The following is a 20,024-nucleotide window of genomic DNA, read 5'->3' on the forward strand; positions in this document are numbered from 1 at the left end:
ACAACATCCCAGAATGTCCATCCTTCCCACTTCTTTATGAAGCCCTATCCCAGCAGCAGGAGGTAACTGCTGGAGATGGCTGCACCTCCCCACTGTCCCAAAGGGCTGTGTCCTGGCCAGTGTCCCTGGCCACTGGTGACCACATATACCATTTCTCACTGCAAAGCACCTCCTGACAGCACTGAGTGGAAGCAAGTCAGGTAGATGATCAGCTGTGGGAGGGGAGGCAGCAGGGGCTGCACCAGCCAGCTCTGGGCAGGGTTGTGTGAGAGGCACTGAATGCAGCAGCTGCTGTGAATGGCTGAAGTGCCCTCTGGCCATCCCACTGCTCCCACTCATTCCGTGGGGTGATGTGAGGTGGAGCAGGGCCAAGGGCTCACCTGGGCACGAGGCTGAGCCAGCAAGCAGGGACTGACCAGCCCAGAAACACAGTGTGTTTTCTGTGTTCTGTTGGCACGGGGGGCCGGTTTCCTGAGAATATCAGAGAGGAAGGGCCCCTGTGGAAGTACGGTGCTCTGCCCTGGCTCATGTGCCTCACTTCCTTGCAGTAACCTAAATTTTGGACAAAATCAGGCCCCAGACCCATTGGGAATTATCAGTTTTGCCCCATGAGCCACCCCTAGAGCATCCAGCCTGTCTCCCTGCTGGCAGTCGCAGATGCTCAGCACCATTTTGTTGCTGGTGGTCACTTGTGTCCTCACACAGACAACAGGATTGCATGTTTTGGGTTGCAGCCCTGGGCTGCTACCCCACTGTTGGAAAGGTGCCATGTCCCTCTCCTCTCCTGGGGGGACCAGGAAGTCTCCAGGGGCCGAGCACCCCTCCTTGCAGCCTCCTACTTCTTCCCCTGGAAATGCCTTTGAATTGACTCGGGTGGCTGGGAAAACCCTTGCATGTGGTATAAAATGCAGCTTTAAAAGCAGACTGAAGTTGTGTTTTGTTTTTCCTTACAAGGAATAAGGATTGGCCCTGGAGCAGTATTTATGAGAAATGACACCAAGCAGTGGGTCAGCCGAAGATGCAGATGGCCATGGTTATCTTATCCAAATACTTTTGTATAATCAGTGCCAAAGCCAGCAATGACATGTCTTTGTGGATAGTCTGTGTACTCATTCAGCCTTTCCTGGGATACCTGTACACCCTCATCCTCTTTTGAGGTAGTTTCCATTGTCATTGATATGTGTACACTGAGATTTTTTTCATACAACTTAGCTCAAGAGTGAAGCCTCCACCAAGAACAACTCGTCTGGAGAGCCATCATTTCATACAGGAGTTGTTTAAGTGCCCACCTAATGTGCCTTTCAGCTCAGTTTATTCCCTTCCAGTTAAAGCCAGCCCTGAGCAGGGACCACCAAAAACACAGATTAGATTACCTAGAAGAGATTTGGAATAAATACATCAAAAAGATATGGAGAAACAGTGAAATACAGTTATAAATCCAAGAGATATTTGAGGCTGAATGGGCATGGGAACACTTATTAAAAGACTCGTAAATCTAGGAAGTGAGGTAAAATCCTTTTTTTAAAAAAATTTTAAGATACTAAGAAACATCTTCCAATGGGTACCAGCGAGGAGGGAAAAAACCACTAAGCCAGTGCTTAGTCCCATGACACTTCCAAACACAAACCTCCACCATTAAACTTTATTAATCCTCCCTTCTGATTTCTGTGTGGGTCATTTAACATTACTTAATACTGAGCTTAGGGGAAAACCTAATAAGCCAACCACTAATCTTTGAACTTGGCATAATTCTCTCTTTGCTATTTCCCAACATGTTCTGTCTTGTCCTTCCACCCCACTGAGAAATCCCTGAGGAGCTGGCAGAGGGAACTGGACGTCGGCAGCGATCTGGCCACAGCTCACACTGGCACCCAGGACACAGGGGGTGGCTGAGGGGCTGCAGTGTCCAAATGAGCTGTTGTGGAAGATATTGTGGGACTTGGAAATGATCCTCTCAGAAAGGGTAACCTGTGGTGAGAAACTACTGCCAAGCCACACTAGGACTAGGACCCTTATAACACAAGAAAACTGATATGAATCTATTTATTTTAAGCCATGGCACTCACACTCTGCATGAAGCATGCAGCTAAAGTATGTTTTACGAGCAGATGAAAGCTTGACAGCATTTTCTCTCCTTTCCAAGATAGAACAGCCTTCTGCCACACCCTCAGGTGAAGGAACATGATGCTGACCCAGGTGAAGGAAACCTCCAAGGCTGGGCTTTGGGGGCATCAGCAACAGTGAAAACCCCAAAGTCTGGATTGGAAAAGAACACAGGATCACTCCTTCAGCTTATGCCAGGCCTGATGCTAACTATACTTTGTGCTTCTATGATGTTGCATTTAGAAAAGCATCATTCAGGCTTTTAACTGGCCCTTGGAGAGTATCATCAGCCTCATTTTACAGCTTCTTGGCTGAGGCTGGGGACAGGGTGGCCGAAGGGGCTCTTGGACACCATCCTCTCCTGTGCCACTCACCCTCTTCAGAGCTGAGGGTTAACCTGGTCACTCTTCTCCTTCTTCAGATGGAATGTAGAAGAAAAGGTAAAAGATCCTGGTTTGAGATGCAGAATCCTCCCCTACTCGAGTGTCTCTCTTATGTACAAACTCACAACACTGGGCAAGGATTTCAACCAAGTATTTTCGTCCCAACAAGCTGGATTTTATTTATGCCCCTTTTAGTCTGTTCCTTCCTCAAGATTAAAAAAAACCCAACAACAAAAGTAAAAATAAAGTACAAAGGTCTCAAGAGAGCTCAACCTTTCCTCTCCCTGCTGCCTTTCCTGCAGAAATAGAAAATTCCTGCAGAATTTCTCTTGGGAATGGAAAAGACTGTAAAAAGCACATTATTGGAGGTGAAGAGCCTTCTGGTCCACATGCAGCTGGAGACCCTGGTGTGTCCCACAAGTCATGTCCCACCAGCATGGGGAGGGCACTAAAGGGGACATCACCTTCCAACCCAGCTTGGGACAGACTCTTGTGCCAAGCCAAGTGCTGACAGCAATAACACCCTGCAACAGATGTGGCCAAATCCTGGTCTGCAGTCCCCAGACTCATTTTTTCAGGTGCTGGGCTTTGTCCTCCAAGTTTTGGCCATTTTTGGGTGTGGGACCCCTTGTCCACTGCACCCTGGGGTGTTGGTAGTGGCAGGATGGAGCTTTGCTGCCCCAGGAAGGCTCAGAGGGCTTGGGGGGCAGCAGGAGTAGTTGCACAGAGCAGGGACCACAGCAAGGATCCAAAGGAGCCCCAGTAAGGAAAAGGGGTACAAGCAGGGAAAAGCTGGGGAGAAACCTTCCTGCAGGGTGAAAGCAGGGTCAGAAAGCCAAGGCCAGAGCTGAGCTGCCCTGGCAGGCTGTGTTCCCTTGTTCTCATGGAAACGGGAGCGATGCCCTCCAGCCTGGCTGTTTTCTCAGTTTATTTTTAAAGGCAGCTCCTGTTTACGCAGACGAGCGTTCCGGCAGCCCCTTCCCAGGGAGGAGCAGGGCAGTGCTGTGGGCAGAGGAGGGAGAGGTGCCCCTGTGCTGGGTGAGCACTATCTAATCAGGGCGAGGGCTGGAGCCCCATAAATGGCAGTGCCAGCAGGCCCCAGCCCGCGTGGCTCTGGCAAACCGGTGAGAGCTCCTGTGTCTGCTGTAGGTCAAAGTCACAGTCGGTGCAGGCCTGGAGCACGAGCTGGTATCTTTTGATTTCCCCTCTACACTGAGCAGGCGAAGAATCTTCTAAATAAAAAGCCTCCCTTGGCCCATGCGCAGGAAACAGCCGCCTTTCGAGTCGCTGGGTCGAGCAAGAGACTTCCAAATCAGGGCATCCCCGTCCCGCTGCGGCCCCGCTGCCTGCGTGCGAGCGCTGAATGGGGAGTGCTCTCTTCCCCCAGCGCTGGAAACGGGTGCCTGTCTGTTCCTATTAAAGGATATTGTTTAATCTCCAGCTGGGCTGATGCTTATGCAGGCTGGAAGCTGCAGCCCAGCAGAAATCCTTGGCAAGTCTCATTAGGACATCAGGCCTCTTTTTGGGGATGCCCATGTTTTTGTGAAGAGTGCAGAACTGGGTGCTGCTGTTACAGCAGGGGTGCTTGTGGCAGAGCTGATGAGTCCTGGGAGCTGAGCCCCCATCCCACTGCACATGTGGTGCTTCCACGGGGCTGCATCCCCTACCCTGCCCTGGGACAGACCCACACCAGTCTGGGCTTGCAAAACCCACAGGCCTGAGCGATGCTCTGTGAGCCTGAATGTCACTCTGCAGGTGACAAGAACACTGGCCAGGAGAGAGGGATGTGGCACCAGCCCCTTGGGGTCCTGCAGGACAACCCCCACAACGGGGGTGCCAGGCCAGGTGAGCACCCACCAGACCTGAGGATCTGGCACCAGGGACTGCCCTGTGTACAGTGGCGGGGTCACAGCACACCAGTGCACTCACCACTGGGACCCCCAGCACCCAGCTGGGTCTGGGCCAAGCTCAAGGACACCTGGCAGGCAGTGAAGGCTGCCACCACTGAACAGTGCCAGCAGGCAGGGCACAGCCCTTCACTGACCAGGACTTGGTGAGTTCCAACCGCATTGCTCTCCAAACTCAGCCTGACCCCGCAGCAGCAGGCTGTGGATGGGACTCCACTCACTTTTGGAGCATATTTCCAGACCATCCATCTGCAGTCCACAGACTCAGGGCCACAACAAGTTACTGCAATTTGGGACTGACCTGTTTTAAGCCACCAATGGTCCCTATTGTCACCTCAGAGTTGACCAAGCTGAACGGGGCCAAACCTGACATGATGTTTCCCCTAAGCATTAGGGTTTTTGCTGATGTGTTCACCCCGCTGAGGTTCAGCTTGGCCCAGAGGTTCACAAAAGCTGCAGGTGATGTTGTCCAGGAGCAGGAAGAGGGGACAGGAGCTCCCTTGCTTTTTCCTACGTGCACAACCAAGGCATTGAGCTTTGTCTTTAGCTCAGGCACTGCCAGGTCTGGCCACCAGTGCACTGAGCCACCCCCACCCCTCCTTCTGTGTTCTCCTCCTTCCAGCTCCCCAAGGGCAAGGAGGGTGCAGGCTCATCACAGGAGCAGATGACTTTTTCCACGGAAACAGATGCCTGCTTCAGCTGACGTGTTGTCTTTGTGTTGAGTTTGATCCCACCTATTCTGATTGCCACTGTTGTTATTATTTCCATAACTGTTTTTCCTCCAGACTTCTGGCGTGTTCTTGCTCTGAGAACACATTACTTCAGCCCTGCCCACTCCCAGGGCTCTGAGGCTTCAAAAGGCGCCTGACAGACCTGTCCTTCCTGGTGACAAGTGCTCCTTCCTTTGGATTCCCCAGGGACAATGTCAGCAGCACGTCACAGGTAGGGCGGAGCTGCCCAAGAGAGCAGGACCATGGCCATGGCAGGAGGCATGGAGTCCTGGCAGCCAGCCCAGGAACAGCTTGGGCTGGGGCAGGAGGGGAAGGGGTGATGCCCCTGGTTAGCACTGAATCAGAGGTGGCTTCACTTCTTTGCCAAGGGAGAGAACTTTTATTGAATTCAAGCATATGACAGTTTAAGCAAGAGCCAACACTTGAGATTTTTACGGATTGCTGCAGACTAAGGGAGTCACAAAGCAGCTTGCTGCTTCCTTCAGTGGTGGCAGTGAGATGGTCACAGTCATCCAAACGGGGAGACTTCAGCACACATCCCCCAGCTCCCTCCCTGGCACATGCATGGAATATCTCGGGTCCAGCTGATGCAGGTGGGCACACTTTGGCTGTGGCCAGGGCTGTAAAGGAGACACACAGCCCTTTTCAGCACCTTCAGACAGACACCAGCTCCTTACAGTGAGGATCCAACAGACTTTCTGGCTCTCCAGGGACATCACTGGCTGACCATCTGAGTTGACTGAATATTTAGGACCTCCAGGAAGGTCAGCAGCAGCTTGTACACAGGACAAATAGCCACGGGGCTGTGGTATTGTGTCTCCTCCTAGTTCTTTGTTGAGCCTCATGACTATAAAACAAGCTTGAAGGTCCTCTTTGCATACTGCAAATCCCTTTCTCTTCCCTTCTCCATGGCAGAAAATCTCAGGGAAGTTCTCACAGCATTGTGAAAAATTATTGCTTCACTTAGCCAAGAAGAAAATTTGGGATGTTCTCAAACTACTCCACTTACATCTACCAACAGAGTGCTTTTGTTGTCCTACACTTCAGCCTACCCACACTCATCGCAGCGGCCAGAAAGAGATCTAACTCCAGGCTTGGGAAAGTCTGACTCCTACTCTTCCTGCCTTGTGACAGACACTTGCAGAAGCTGCACCACTCCCCCTGTGTGAGATCAGGACCTTTCCTTCCTCTTTCGCACAGGGGCCAGTCTCAGCCACATGGAAGGGCAGCAGAAGAGCACCCAGCCAGCCAAAGGAGAAGTTGGTCTAGCAACTAAACAAGAAACGAGGGCTAAGAAGCATCTTGGCCCCAACCCAGCCTGGATTCAGACCAGAACAGAGAAATGAAACCAGCTGAGATAGGAAGAGACTTTTTGCTATGATTAGGCAAAGTTTTGTCCTTCACTCCCCAGCTCGCTCCTGCCCCAGGGTAGCACCCACCCTTGCCAGCCAGGGCTCTGTGACACAGGGTAAGACAGCAGCAGACCAGGGTGCTCTTCGGTGGAAAAGCACATCTAGAGAAGGAGGTGCCAGTGGGTGATTTTATTCCTTGTGGGTTCTCCCCCATGCCTGGCAGGCCAGACCCTTGCTGTGGGCAGGCAGCAGTGGTGACCACTGGGGCCATGCACTGGTGTCCCTGTTATAAGCACTGGGAGGAGGAACAAGTGACTGTCCTAAAAACTTGCCCAATCCTGGGAGAAGTGTGCCAAGGGAAGGAACTGCTGCTATTCCCTTTTCAAACCCACTGATCTATTCCACCTGCTTGAAAATAAAAGCTTGAGATCAGATCACTCCAGCCTTTCCTCCTCTAGACTCGCCCCCACTTTTGCTCAGTCTCCTGCTCTAGGACATGGCCTAGTTAGGGACCCCCATCACTCACAAAGGCAGGTTTTAGTACCTTTTCCCGAATCTCAGCACACTCCAGGATTTTCCACATGGCAGCTGGTGAGTGGGATTGCTGGCAGGCCTTTTTGTCTCCAATGGCATCAAGGCTGAGCAGGGCTGTGTTCTAGCTCCTACGGGGTTTAACACCTCATTTCCTTTGCTGTCCGCCCCAGAAACAGGAGGAGAGGAGGCTGCCTGCCCTTCAGGCTCAACAGCAAATTGTGCAGCACCACACAAGCTCTGGCAGCTACAGACAGAGGAACTGGTTTGGGAGCCCAGATTTGCTGGTGGCCACAGACTCTTTGCACATACACAGATTTCTAAATGGGCCCGAACTGCTCATCAGAGCAAGAGAGCAGGGGGAGGTCCTCCAAATCTGCACAGAGAGGGTCTATGAGCTGAAGAAACTGCTCACAGAATCACAGAATAGTTTAACAGTTTGGGTTGGAAGGGACCTTACAGATCATCCAGGTCCAACCTCCCTGCCACAGGCAGGAACATCTTCCAGTAGACCAGGCTGCTCTAAGCCCCAGCCAACATGGCCTTGAACAGTTTGAGACAGGGCATCCACAGGTTGTTAGGGAAACCTGCTTTTCTGCCTCAGCCCTTTGCTCTTGCACCAGGAGCCAGGCTGGAGGGTGCTCTGCAGCCAGGGTGGGTGTCAGGCACCCCTTTAAGAAGAGACTGAGGCTTAGTTCTCAGCTTGAATGTCATACCAGCCTAGGTAGTCGCCACTGGGACTGGGGGTACCTCCTTTTCTGTGCTGCACTTCCACACCCCAGAGCCTGGCTGTGAGGCGTCCAGAAAATCCTGTAGCATAGCCAGTGTAACAGGTGCAATCTGCATAACCACAAATTTCAATGCAAGGCCGTGCTGATCCAAAGCTTTACTTCCAGGTTTTTGGTTTTTCATTTAGTAGCATGTCTATCTTTGGTTTGGTCCAAATTTAGGAACTTGTTTTCATCCCCTGCTTTCCCTGTACTCTGCTGCTAGATCAATGAAACTCAGCTTTGCAATGCAATGTGGAATGCTACTGCTTCCAAGACAGAAAACTGGGAAAAGGCATCATCTGAGTGACAAAAAAAGGCAAGGATGAAACATTCTTTATTCTCACATGTTGTCAGAGGACAGAAGGGGAGGGTAAGATAGAGGTAACAGCAAGTTAATGAGAAATGCTGGATGCTGGTTAAATAAACAGCGTGTGTCCCCATAAACCTTGGCTCTTATCCCTCTGCTTTATTTTTATCCTTGACAAATGCTTTTGTCACTGCCTTTACTTTTACTGCTTTGCAAAGGTGGTTCCACATTTCCTTGCTTCTTCAGCAGAATTAACCAGACACAAGACAATTTTTTTCCTCACTATTTTACACCCTGAAACGCCCACCCTGGCACACCAAGCTCATCGTGCCAGAGGCAGAAAGAAAACTGGAGAAGAGTCTTTGGTATTTTAAGTTAGCCCAGCTATTAGATGCACAAACCAGAGCTCAGCTCCCCTTTGTGCACAGCAGAATTCATCCCTATTCCATCACAATTTACTCCGAGTGCAGCTCTGACCTGGAAAGTGACCTTTTAAGAAGAGCTGCCTCTTGATGGGCAGCTCAGGCCCCTGCTGTGAACTGTCACAGTTTTTGGGCTGGTTTCTCAGTGGAACAAGCCTTACACAGGCACACACTGTGTGTGAGCACTTGGGCCCTGTAGCTGTGGAACCTGCAAGCGAGCAAGGCAGACCGGTCAGGCTGGAGATAAACGTCCCTGCCTGTCCCCTGAACACAGAGCTCAGAGGAGGAAGAGGCCTCTTCCTGCAGGCCCAGGGGGCTGCAGCTTCACTCCAACAGAGCTCTAGATGATATGGGAAATGGTGCTCTGAGCCCCAGACTCAAATCCACACAAGCCAGGGTGCTGCTCACCCAGCTCCTCTTCTGCCACTGGTAACTCCCACCATCTCTCCCACCCTGCAATACTGCTTTTGATGTCTCTCCTAAGGAGAGCCAAAGGGCCACAGGGGTGAAAAACAGGAGTGGTTTCCTACAGCAACAGAGCCAGGACAAGCTTTTCCTCCTGCTTACGGTGGCCTCACACTGAGGGCAAGGCCGGTCCCTGAAGAGCCACGGTGACGGGACAGCCCTGCCCCTGCTCATTAGCAGAGCCCACAGAGCCCCTTGCTGGGCTGTTCTGTTGATGTACACGTTGCCCACCACTGTGCAGGCCCTCATGTGTGCAGAGCATTCTGGTGAGGTGTTTGATTCCCTAAGGAGAGGCCTGGAAAACACCCAGGAACTGAAGTAATTCAGAACTGATGACTCTCTTCCTCCTATTCTAGGGACTGCTCTAAATTCAACCATTCATTACAGCCTTGACCTTAAGTGAGCTAAGCTGTTCTCCAGGTCTGAAGATTCACTTCAGCAGCTGAACACCAAACAGATCCCATTGCACTTGCCACGTTCTGTACCACAGACCAGCACGGAGATGCTTCAGGGGCCCTGGAGCACTTGTACTCTTTCCCAAGCTAAAGGGCACTCACAGATCTGGTCTGGAGAGGCTCATGGAGCTCTGACACCACAGGAGACCTCAAAAAGGGACTGTCCCTTGAAGAGAGACTTAGCTCCAAGTGTTCAGCCAGAAGGGTTCAGCCAAGCCTTGTCTCTGGAGATAAGGAAAAAGCAACAAGTTTTAGAAGCCAGGAATAAAGAGGTTCGTCAAGAGGTCAGTTAGATAAAACCACTAAAATATATTTGACCCAATGAATTTGCTCTGGTGGCTGTTCCCAGACCGACGATGAGGAATAGAACTTCCCAACAGCAAAGCTCAGCTTTTGCTGCTCCCACCCCAGTCACACATGGAGAGGCGAGTGCTGTGCACTCCGTGACTCCCACCACAACCAACGCTCCAGGCATTGCCTTGGGAGGCTCAGAAAAGGGCTCAGCAGCAGCAGGAGGGGATGAGACACAGGGCTCCTTCACAGAAAAAGCACGGAGCAGCCTGAGACCAACTGAAATAAACAGCTCCTCCACTTCCACGCGCCAAATCCAAACATCCCAGCGATAAATATTAGTACCAGCCACTATTAATACCCCAACAGCAAAACTTCGATTACAATGCCAGTGAAAGTTGAAGCAAAACATGTGATTTGAAAAAAAGACCCTGAGCAAATAAGGAAGTTTCACTTCTTGCCTACTTGAAGCACAAGCGACACGATTTGTTGGAAGAATAAAACACACTGCAGGCATGGAAAATGCCAGGCATAAAGCTTTAGAGAGCTACTAATACAGTGGAATATAAATGGCAAGTGATCCCAGATTATTTCAGAAAAGGCTGGCTGCAAATTACAGCCTTGATTAGACCAGTTACTAAAGGATGAACAGCAAAATAGCTTCAGTAATTAAATTTCCAAGACGGTAAACAAAGATTCTTACTCGTAAAATGAGCTGAAAATTAATTTAAATATTCAATATGACCTTTGCCCTTCTCAACAGAAGAGCATACTGCCTGACATGGTCATTTTTTAGGAAAGGAGACTGAACAAGCTTGAACAAAGAAGTGGAAAAGGGTTTTGCAACCCTACAGGTTTTCCACGGCAAAGGTAAAGCCCATTGAAACTACACCTCAGCTCCAAAAGCAATAAAAAATAATGGAAAATTAAATGCAGCATTAGAGTATACTTCAAGGAGAAAAATACACAACTCCCATCAGTATCTTGTGGTCCATTTTCCTCCCTAATGCTTTCAAGTCCAAGTTGTCCGAGGGGATGGTAGCACCGATAACCAAGAAGAAATCGCATGGAGTGATCCTGGGAGCTCTTCTCTAAAAACGCTCCAACTGAGCCCCAACCAGAGCTGTTTCTGCATTTGAGAGACATCCTGTGGCCATTGCAGACACTGCAGCGTCCCTCTGCAGCTCGCCTTGCCTTACAGAAGGGACTATCCACCCCTCCACCCCCTGATCCTGCCGGGTTCCAGCGTTCCAGCGGGTATCCCACACCCCACCAGCCCCTGCTCCTCTGGGCACCACAGGACAATTGTAACAACGCCTCCAAGCTCCTGTCAGGTGGTGTTTTTCCCATCTATGTGGAAACACGTGTGAAAGCACTTCATTTCATGCCTTTTGGCTGGGTAAGCCAGGGGGAGGAAATAATTCCATGCTTAGAAACTTTGCTGTTTGTTGCTGGTTACAGTGCTCACACTGAGCTGAGATCTTGGTAAGAGACATCTCCAGGCAAACAGGACTTTACCTCAAGACAGGCAAAAGATTGAAAACTGTTTGATTGTAACACCAGTAGCATTTTTCTTTCTGATTTTGCATCCCCAGGCGTTTCAACAGAACTCTTTTCATGGTGAGGTACTTTGTTATCTGATTTTATTTGCCCAATACATTCAGTGTGATCAGCGATTACAAGGAAACACAAACTGTGTGAATATTTTGGTTTTATGCCCTGAATTTTTGTAAGGATGTTAAATGGTAACATAAGGGTATTAATGGAATGAGAACTGCAACATTTCTTTGCCTTGAAATTCCATGCTGTGGTTCCCACAGCAACCATAACCATGGCCACTCTGCATGGATTTTACATCCAAGTTGGAATACCTGGTTCCAAGTGCTCAACACAGGTAAGCAAGAGCCAAGCAAAAGCATTTTTCTCCCTTGCAATAAACTTCTTACCTGCCAAGTCACAACTACTACAAGGTGTCAATGGCACTTGTAGGTGAAGGTGAACTCCCCAACAACTGACAATTAATGCCTGAACTTGCCTTCTATGCACAGATACTTACAGGATTCATAGTCTTGGTATTGACACCCTTCTGTTTTCAGTTATTGCTGGAACAAGAGCCCACTGTTTGTACCAAAGGTTAAAACATTCTTAGAAGGCTAATAGTTAAGGGTCTTTCAAATTGTCTTGCTTCAAATACCGAACTGTTTCAACATCAGAAGCACTGAGTGGTGAAGACACTGTTCCTCCATGGTTTTCCTCATTTTATCCAGCCCCTCTGCTTGGAGGCAGTACCTGGTAGTGCACTAAGAAGAGAAAGGCAGAAACAGGAGCATGAAGACCATGAACTTCTCTGAGTAAGTGTACTGGTTTGCCTTTTTCTGCTCTTAATTTTGCCAGAAGTAAGGAGCACACACACAAAGAGCAATTACTCTATCCACCTTTTTTTTCGTTTTCTCTAAGCATTTACTGCTGTTGTAATGTAGGACACTGATTAACTTCTAAAAATTCTTATTAATTGCACTAGGTTGAGCTTTATCCAAAGCTCATGCCCCTTCCTGCTGGATAATAGTTTATTCTCTGAAGCGATGGAGTAATGGTCAGTGATGAAATCAGTGAAACAACTCACTGCTACTGGAGGGAGAAACTCCAGTCAAAGGTGGAATTTTCACAACCACACTTGATCAGATTGTCAGATCAGGGGTTTAACTGGCAGCACTAGTGATCTGTAATAACATGAGCCCATCTTTACTGGAAAGCTCCAGGGCTTTTCTAAGAAAATGTACAGAAATGAGGTTGTATGGACAGTTGCAAGTCTACACGTTTAATATTAAATGTTAATTTACAGTGGTATCAGCTTTCCAAAACCGCATTTATTCTCAAAGATTTGCAATGTAAATTAGAAAACAAAATTCACATTAGTATGACACCCCCCCATAGCAGAAATACCATCTACTACAAGATTCTCTACATATTTAACTCTTCAGGTTACTAAGAAAAGCCGTGGTCTTGGATAGCTGATAACAGACTGTACAGCAAGAAACACCCAACCAGGCCATCCTGAAACACAGAGTGACACCAGTTCACAGAGGCCTCTGCCCATACCCAGGGAGGTACCCGAGCCCTTCAGGCACAGAGACCACCCCGACCAAGCAGGTTTTAACTCAAAGCAGCCGTGTACAAACTGCTGCTCCAGACCAGGGCTTGCAGGAAAAATGGCTCTGGGTTGGCTGCAGTCCTAATTAAATTGCAATCCACAACATGGTCTATGACACAGCAGCTGTGGGAAATACTGATTAAAAGCCTCTACACGTTATCCCAACGGGCCCATGTATAGCTCAGCTTTTAACTGAACTGGAGAGATCTCCATTTAAATTCCAGATCTGCTATGATCTTTCCATATGACTAGAAGGACTCCTGAACCTCTCATTTCATTTCTGCAACATATATATGGATACTAATTTCAGATATTTAAAAAAATAATCTAATTTACCTTGACATGATAATGCTGTAATGAAAAAAATTAGGATACAGTATCTCACTATATGTTATCTTGAAACCTCACTGTAATACAAGAAAAAGGTTAACCGTGCCCAAATTTGTACTAAAAATCTTTGAACTCACAAAGATGGGACCAGATGCTGTATCTTGAATAGAAGTAGTGTGCAAAACACTTAGACCAGCAGGACTAGCTGTTCCTCTAGCCTACCTCTCTCTACTTCTTAACATGGTCAAGGACCTGTGTTTGAAGAGGTCAAACAGACTGAAGTCTTTTAGAAATCCTAAGTACAGGGAAGGTTTGCATGAGAAAAAGGGTATCTCGACTTGTTTGTTCGTGCTCAGTGTTCAGGTATTTATTTTATGTATGTATCTTTAAACACTTTTATTTAATGCAGTAAACTCCTGCAACCTGAACTGTATGACATTTTTCTCTGCCAGACCCAGCAATCAAGAGACACTCTCAGAGCTGGATGACATGGGTTTCAGCAATGGAAACCTTTAGTCAGGAACCCCAACAAAGACCCCCCAACAGCACCTGGACCACACATTCCAGGGCACCAGTCATGTCATTACATAAAAACACTTCTTGGTTGCTCTTCACGTGTCCCAAAACATCCAGGTCTCCTGCTACCTCCCCACCACACAATGACCTCTGATTATTTTTAAAACTTGCCTCTTAAGGAGAAAAAAGCCAGCTGTGGTTCTGCAGTCCTATCAGTAGCAGTGCCTGCAAACCTACACAGATTGCCAGGGAATATGAACAGGTAAAAGGCCTGTGTTTGGGAAGCAGCTTGTCTTTGGTTTGGAGAGCTGAAGAAAGCACTTTTCCTTCCCAGGTAACTTCCAGAGGCTTGAACACCAAATATGCAGTGTGCTAAAGAAACAAGGGTATATGCTTGCAACTCAGTAGTTTTACAAGGCATTTGGGAAGGAAGCTGTTAAAAATCTGTTTCTAATTATAATCAGTGATTTTTTTTAATACATCAAATAAAGATTTACCCTGAAAGAACCTTTTGAGAACACTTCAAGAAAAAAAAAAAAACCCCAAAGTACAAACTTTAAATATCCAAAGAATGATAGTGGTGCACTTTTTTTAGAAACACTTACATACTTAACAGGTGAAGTAGGAAGAGAGTATTTCAGAAAACATTTAATATGAAACCTTTTGGAACTTCCATCGAATACAGATTTACATCATTTATCAGAACACTTTTTCAGTTCAGACAACAAAGTGCACTGCCGGGTGAAAAAAAATACATTTGGAGGAGTGCTTAAAATGTAGGAAGTGAAAGGATAGGTGACCATTCACCTGAGAAAGTACAATGACTGCCCTGAAATGTCTTATTGCTATTACAAAATGGAGTTTTCATGGAAAAAACCATACTGAGCAGCACAGGCATGGGCAGAGCACTGAAAGCCAACTGAACTCCGGTAGCACCTGGAGTTCTCAAGCCATGGCATGATACAGAATATACAGAGAATAAAATGTAAATTCAGGAATATTTACTACATTTAACAACTATGATTACCCTTTAAACTAGCATAATCAATATCAATGCTTAGGGGGAAAGAGAGGGGAAGTCTGCTGCCTTCACAGACTACAGATCACAAGAACTAACTTGCAAAATATTAAGGACTTTGCATTTTCACCTGGGGTCAAATCTGAACTGTGTACTATGAGTAACTATTAGCTCACTGCAAATTTAAAATGCAAATTTAGGCTCCAGTTTAAAGCACATGTTAAGTACATGCTTAAGTGCTTCACTGAAATATAACCACAAAACATTAATACAAAAAGTCAAGTAGATAATGCAGGATATTATCTACACAAGTCCTCGATGAAATAAACTGAGTATCAGTAGGAATCAGTGCATGAAGAAATCTCTTCATTCTAGTCAGCAAACTCAGATCCGGCTCACTGCAGAGATGGTTAAATAGTGGGGACTATCCCAGAGCAGCTTCACGTCCTACCGAAAGCTAGTTGGCCATCAGAGGGTTCATCAAGGGCGGGTCTCCACACTGCACGTTAGTTAACAGAGGACAGAGGATTCTCTCGGCAGCAGGAGCCAGAGACACAACTGGCACAGAGCCATCAAAAGCAATACAACCGGAGCCAAGGGGAAGCACGCTGGAAGGGAGCTGCAAGGAGAAGTTTTAACTGCTACTGCCTATGGCTGTAGTTCAGCAAGTTGGGACATTACAACACAGGAGATCAGTAACCAATTTGATTCCCACTTTTGGGTTTCAATGCCGTGTGTGCCCAGGACGAAGGGACAGCACTGCCCTACCTGCAGCGAGACCTCAGAGTGGCACCGACTGGGATGTGGCAGCTTGCAGTGAAGTACGGCCTTAGTATGAGAGTCCCTTTGTGCTTTGTATCAGTCTGACCTAGTCTAACGTGGAAAACTCGCTCTGAAAGAAAGTAACTAGTCAGCAATTAGCACCTCCTTTTAGACTGCCCCATTCCCTAAGGGAACGGTGGAACAACAGAGAAGTGTTCTTAGCTGCGATCAATACCCATAAGCCAAAAGGACAAAAGTACAATTTTAGTAGTTTAGCAGAAGCAGAAGAATGGAAGTGTTTACCCAAATATTAATGCACAAATTAACTACATTATTAAAATTTGATTCAGACTTAAATAATAAATAGGTGGGCAAAATATAATGCAAGACTTACTCAGTAAAAGTGAATTTTTAATAATCTCATGAGATCTACTTAGAAAACAGGACTAATCATGTTCACAACCGTAAATCCAAACCCTTCACACACTTTTTTTTTTTTCTTAACACAGCAGTGAACTGTAAACCTGCATTTACTGGTTATCGCTTCAGTCATTTTAAATATTAACTCAAGTGTTTCCTCCTTGGCCATTTCAATTTTTAGCACCAAAATTAGCCCAAAAAGAGGTACTGGTACAGCTCGATGTTGTAAATGAATTGTTTACATAGAATACTTTATATATTACACACATACTGTACATTCACACATCCACACAAACAGGAGGCATATTTAAATGAATATATTCTGTGTTTCAATTTGTTGTCAAAGAGCAATGGAAATAAAGCAGAAGGGGTAATATTTTACATAGTAGGCAACTTTAATGCTGTAGTGCACTTATAAAAAAGTCCAACTCTCCCTCCCAGCTCAGCAGCTTTTTTTTTTAATATCACTATTCAGAAGGATGCAGAAGTTATTGCCTAAATGTTATTCTATACATTTCCATCGGAATTCTCAAAAACACTTGGAATTGCTAACTAATTTACAACTTAACTATTTTTCTTGTTACAGCTTTAATTCATTGGCAATTTTGGAAGCAATGTTTTTGAAAGCTATGGATGTTCCCGATATCCGCTTAAAGCGAACTCCGTTCAGGGACAGTCTTGGCAGTTTACACACCTCCATCTCCCACTGTACAAGGTTTTCCGCATGCCCATCTCCATGGACACAGAAAAGCAAGAAACGCTCTCTTTGTTCATAGTCACAATTATTGGCATCCAGGACCTTTCGTATTTCCCTCATCATGTCATTGGGATCCATGGAGCTGGTGGTTTTCATGCTCCAGGTAAAACGCAGCGACCGAGGCTTGGCTTCCTTGTTCTCATCCTTCTGATCCACAGCTACATTGCGGCTGAAAGACAGGAATTTATGAGTGAGCAGCGCCAGCCACCTTCCCCACGGGTCACATTAGTGAAGCAAACTAACACTCAGCACACACTACTGGTATTAGAGCAGCATCTGGAGGCTCCAGCTCCGAGCCAAGCCCCGCTTTCCCAGCTGCTGTCCACACACAGTCAGGGTAAAGCATCAGCTGTTGGGGCTGAAACAAAGGTATGGCACAACGTGTGACAACTGGAAGTCACTGGATTCAGGAGCATGAGGGAAATGACCTTCTGGAGGCAGAACTACATGCGTCACCCATGACTTGATTTTAAGGCAGGTTCTGCTCAAACCCCTATTCTCGGGCCACGTGGACAGCTGAAACACCAGCTCTGTGCTAGAAGTTTCTGGAACATTCAAACAGCAGCTACTTGTGACAAAAGGGTGCTCAGGGAGTGCCAGTCCATGGGAGGTGCCCACTTATACACACCAGGATGACCCCATGCAGAAAAGTGATGGGGGTTCCTCTGCACCTCCTCCTGTGCAGCAGCTTGGAGACCAAGCGCTGCAAAGGCCCAGAGTCCCACAGTAGTTGGCTGGAAGCAGGAAGAAGGACAGCAGGACCAGAGGCACCCACCTGCTGCCCCAGGGTCACTATGCACCCCCAGATTTGGACTGGTTCAGTTACACTGTGGCCTTCCTGTGGTGGTGTATTTGAGATGATCCCCAGAGATCCAGGCACTGCAGGATACTGGGGTTGCCTTCAACAGCAAGGAGATGCTTTATCTGAAGTTGGTCAGTAATTTGTTAAATACCAACGACTGACAGAGGTAAAGTGATGAAATCTTTTGTGGCTACAAGCTCTGCAGTGAAGTGCCTCTGAGGCTGAAGTGCAGGAAGAAGAGTTGGAAGTCACCTCCTCGATGTTGTTTGTAAAGATGGTGACAGTTTTACGATGAAGTACAAAATATTGAGCCTGTGCTTCCCAAGTCTGCAACTTTTTTTTTTTTTTAAATAAAAAAGCTTTTCCTTTGGTAAGGATAAGTAAAGTTATACAGGACAAAGGAAAGAAACGTTCCAGAAATTTCTAGTTTGCAATCATTCTTCTACTTTAATTAAAATCAGTGGTCACGCAGCTAAAGAATAAGGAACTACATCTAGACCTCCAGGGAAAAAACAGATTTGCTCTGTGAATATTTGTACACTGTCAGTTGCCTCTTTAAATTTAAATACACTGTCATACTTAACTATTTCCTGAAAATAGTTAACCTAATTGACCCCAAACCATGCAGTTGAAATCTCATGTTGAGCCTCCGAGTTCAATTTACAATATTAAGGCAAGCTGCTCTTTAAAACAGTTGGCAATGAATTTCTGGTTACACAATGTTTTTCTTTTAATACCATTAAGCAGGCAATTATGAAAAAGTTAAAAAGTGATAGCAAGGCCACAACTAAATACATATATTTCTTAAAGATAACCTCTTTCGTATTTTTTCTTCTATTGAAAGACTTCCAGTGACTCTGAGAGTCATAGGACTATGCTGTCAAATCCAGCTATGTGATTTGCCAGATATTATAAAATTCATCAAGCAAATTAAAGAGTATTTTGTTTTAAGGTTTTAACTTAATAAGGTTGTAAGGGGCCAGGGGAAAACCCAACTTTTATTCAATGCTACTTTTATTTTTGAAAGCTTTTTCTACTTGAAAACAGTTGGCAAAACCAGCACAAGTTCAATAATTTCTAGTATTTTTTGATATGCTGATTTTGGACAAAGAGTATAACATGAAAAATATGTAACTATCTGTGATTTTGGAGATGAGAAATATCTTGCCACCTTTCAGTGGTTATTCCACACATTTGCAGCCTCACTAGAGACCACTTATCTAGACATCTACACGACAACAGCAAATCACAATGACTAAAACGCAAAAAAACCCAAACAACCCACACATGGGAAAAGGAAACAGGAAAGATGAAAGTTCAGAACCAAGTCGGTCTGTGCTTTAATAGCTGTTTTGCAGACAGAAATGCTTTGTTTAGTTTCAATGACTTACACGAAACACAAGCTGCTGCCTGAAGCCACTATGCCACATAATCAAGGGGAGAAAGGTTCAAACTCACCTAAGTAACATTTTAAACAAAAATTTTACCCTCACCTTGAGCCCTCAAATCTCCCGTTCCTCTCATATTCAGTCGGGAGCCTCATTGAAAAGAATGCAGAAGCAAAAGGAAGTGGGAAAGAGAAGACAAATCTTACACTACAGTATACAATAGCTGAGTAGTTGCTAAAAGATACTGCAATCATACAAAAGGTGTGTTAAAATACAAATCAACAAAGATGTAAAGAACTTTGTAGGTTAGGTCAAACTCAGAATATAACATCTTGTCAAACCAAATGGGAGTCTATAAACTACAGTTTTTAAAACTACTATTACTAATTTTAACAGTGTATGTTTATATATTAAATCTGCAGAACTCACTGAATAAAGTTGAGGTTCTAAAAGCAGAAAATGTGAAACTAAAGTTACAAAGCATACTGAAGTGATTGTATTACTCCGTAAGTAACTCCTAAAAAGAAATAACTCCCAATTATTTTCAGGCTAATGATATTTAAAAGTTTTATCTGGGAATAAAATATCTATTTGAAAAAAACCCCCTATTTACAGACAAGTCTGATCATCGTTTGTATTTGCATGCACATCAGATCTGAGGTGTTTAAACAATACCAAAATAACTTAATTGAAAAGAAGATGCATATATATTTTAACAAAAATTTAAGACATAAATCCAAGATTTCTCAAGTTGTGGTAACTCCATCTTATTAATTCCCACACTGATGCATCTTCCACACCCAAGAGCAAGCTTAAGCTTTCTGTCTTCTTGCATTGCTTAAAGCTACCATAATTTAAATGCCCAGGATTAAAAAGAATTGAGGGGAAAATTGCCTCCCTCTACCTTCCCATTATTGCAGTCGCATAGTTTGACATATCAGTGTCAATTCTGCTCAGAAGGATGCTGCCTGTACAATGCTCTTATCAAGACTATCTAAGGTAATACTTGGCTTCCCTGAATAATGCAAATTATTACAGCAGTTTGGCTGACAGGTGTCTAGGGATAGGAATCTAAGACAGTAAACTTATTTTTTGATGCACAGTGGTATTTTTATCAGGGTGTGTGGGGTGTTACAAGGCTTAATTTCTTCCTTTCCTTCCTT

General features: G+C 45.9%; 1 protein-coding gene across 12 annotated transcripts in view; it reads right to left on the bottom strand.

Moving 5' to 3' along the window:
• Positions 1–15,884: 15,884 nt before the first annotated feature.
• Positions 15,885–20,024, bottom strand: part of MARK3 (microtubule affinity regulating kinase 3) — a 60,573-nt gene continuing 56,433 nt past the window's right edge. For 7 of the 12 annotated variants that reach the window (XM_051769488.1, XM_051769484.1, XM_051769483.1 and 4 more), the window contains 2 exons: positions 18,967–19,011; positions 15,885–16,840 (listed from right to left, as the gene is read on the bottom strand). In XM_051769488.1, the coding sequence (XP_051625448.1) occupies positions 16,495–16,840; positions 18,967–19,011 (391 nt within the window). In that variant the 3' untranslated portion in view covers positions 15,885–16,494. The remainder of the gene's footprint in view (positions 16,841–18,966; positions 19,012–20,024) is intronic. The other 5 variants (XM_051769486.1, XM_051769487.1, XM_051769491.1 and 2 more) reach the window with 1 other exon arrangement.

This window comes from Manacus candei, unplaced genomic scaffold (assembly GCF_025592945.1).
Source record: "Manacus candei isolate 608988 ecotype Guabito, Panama unplaced genomic scaffold, ASM2559294v1 h1tg000109l, whole genome shotgun sequence".
Classification (NCBI taxonomy): Eukaryota; Metazoa; Chordata; class Aves; order Passeriformes; family Pipridae; genus Manacus; species Manacus candei.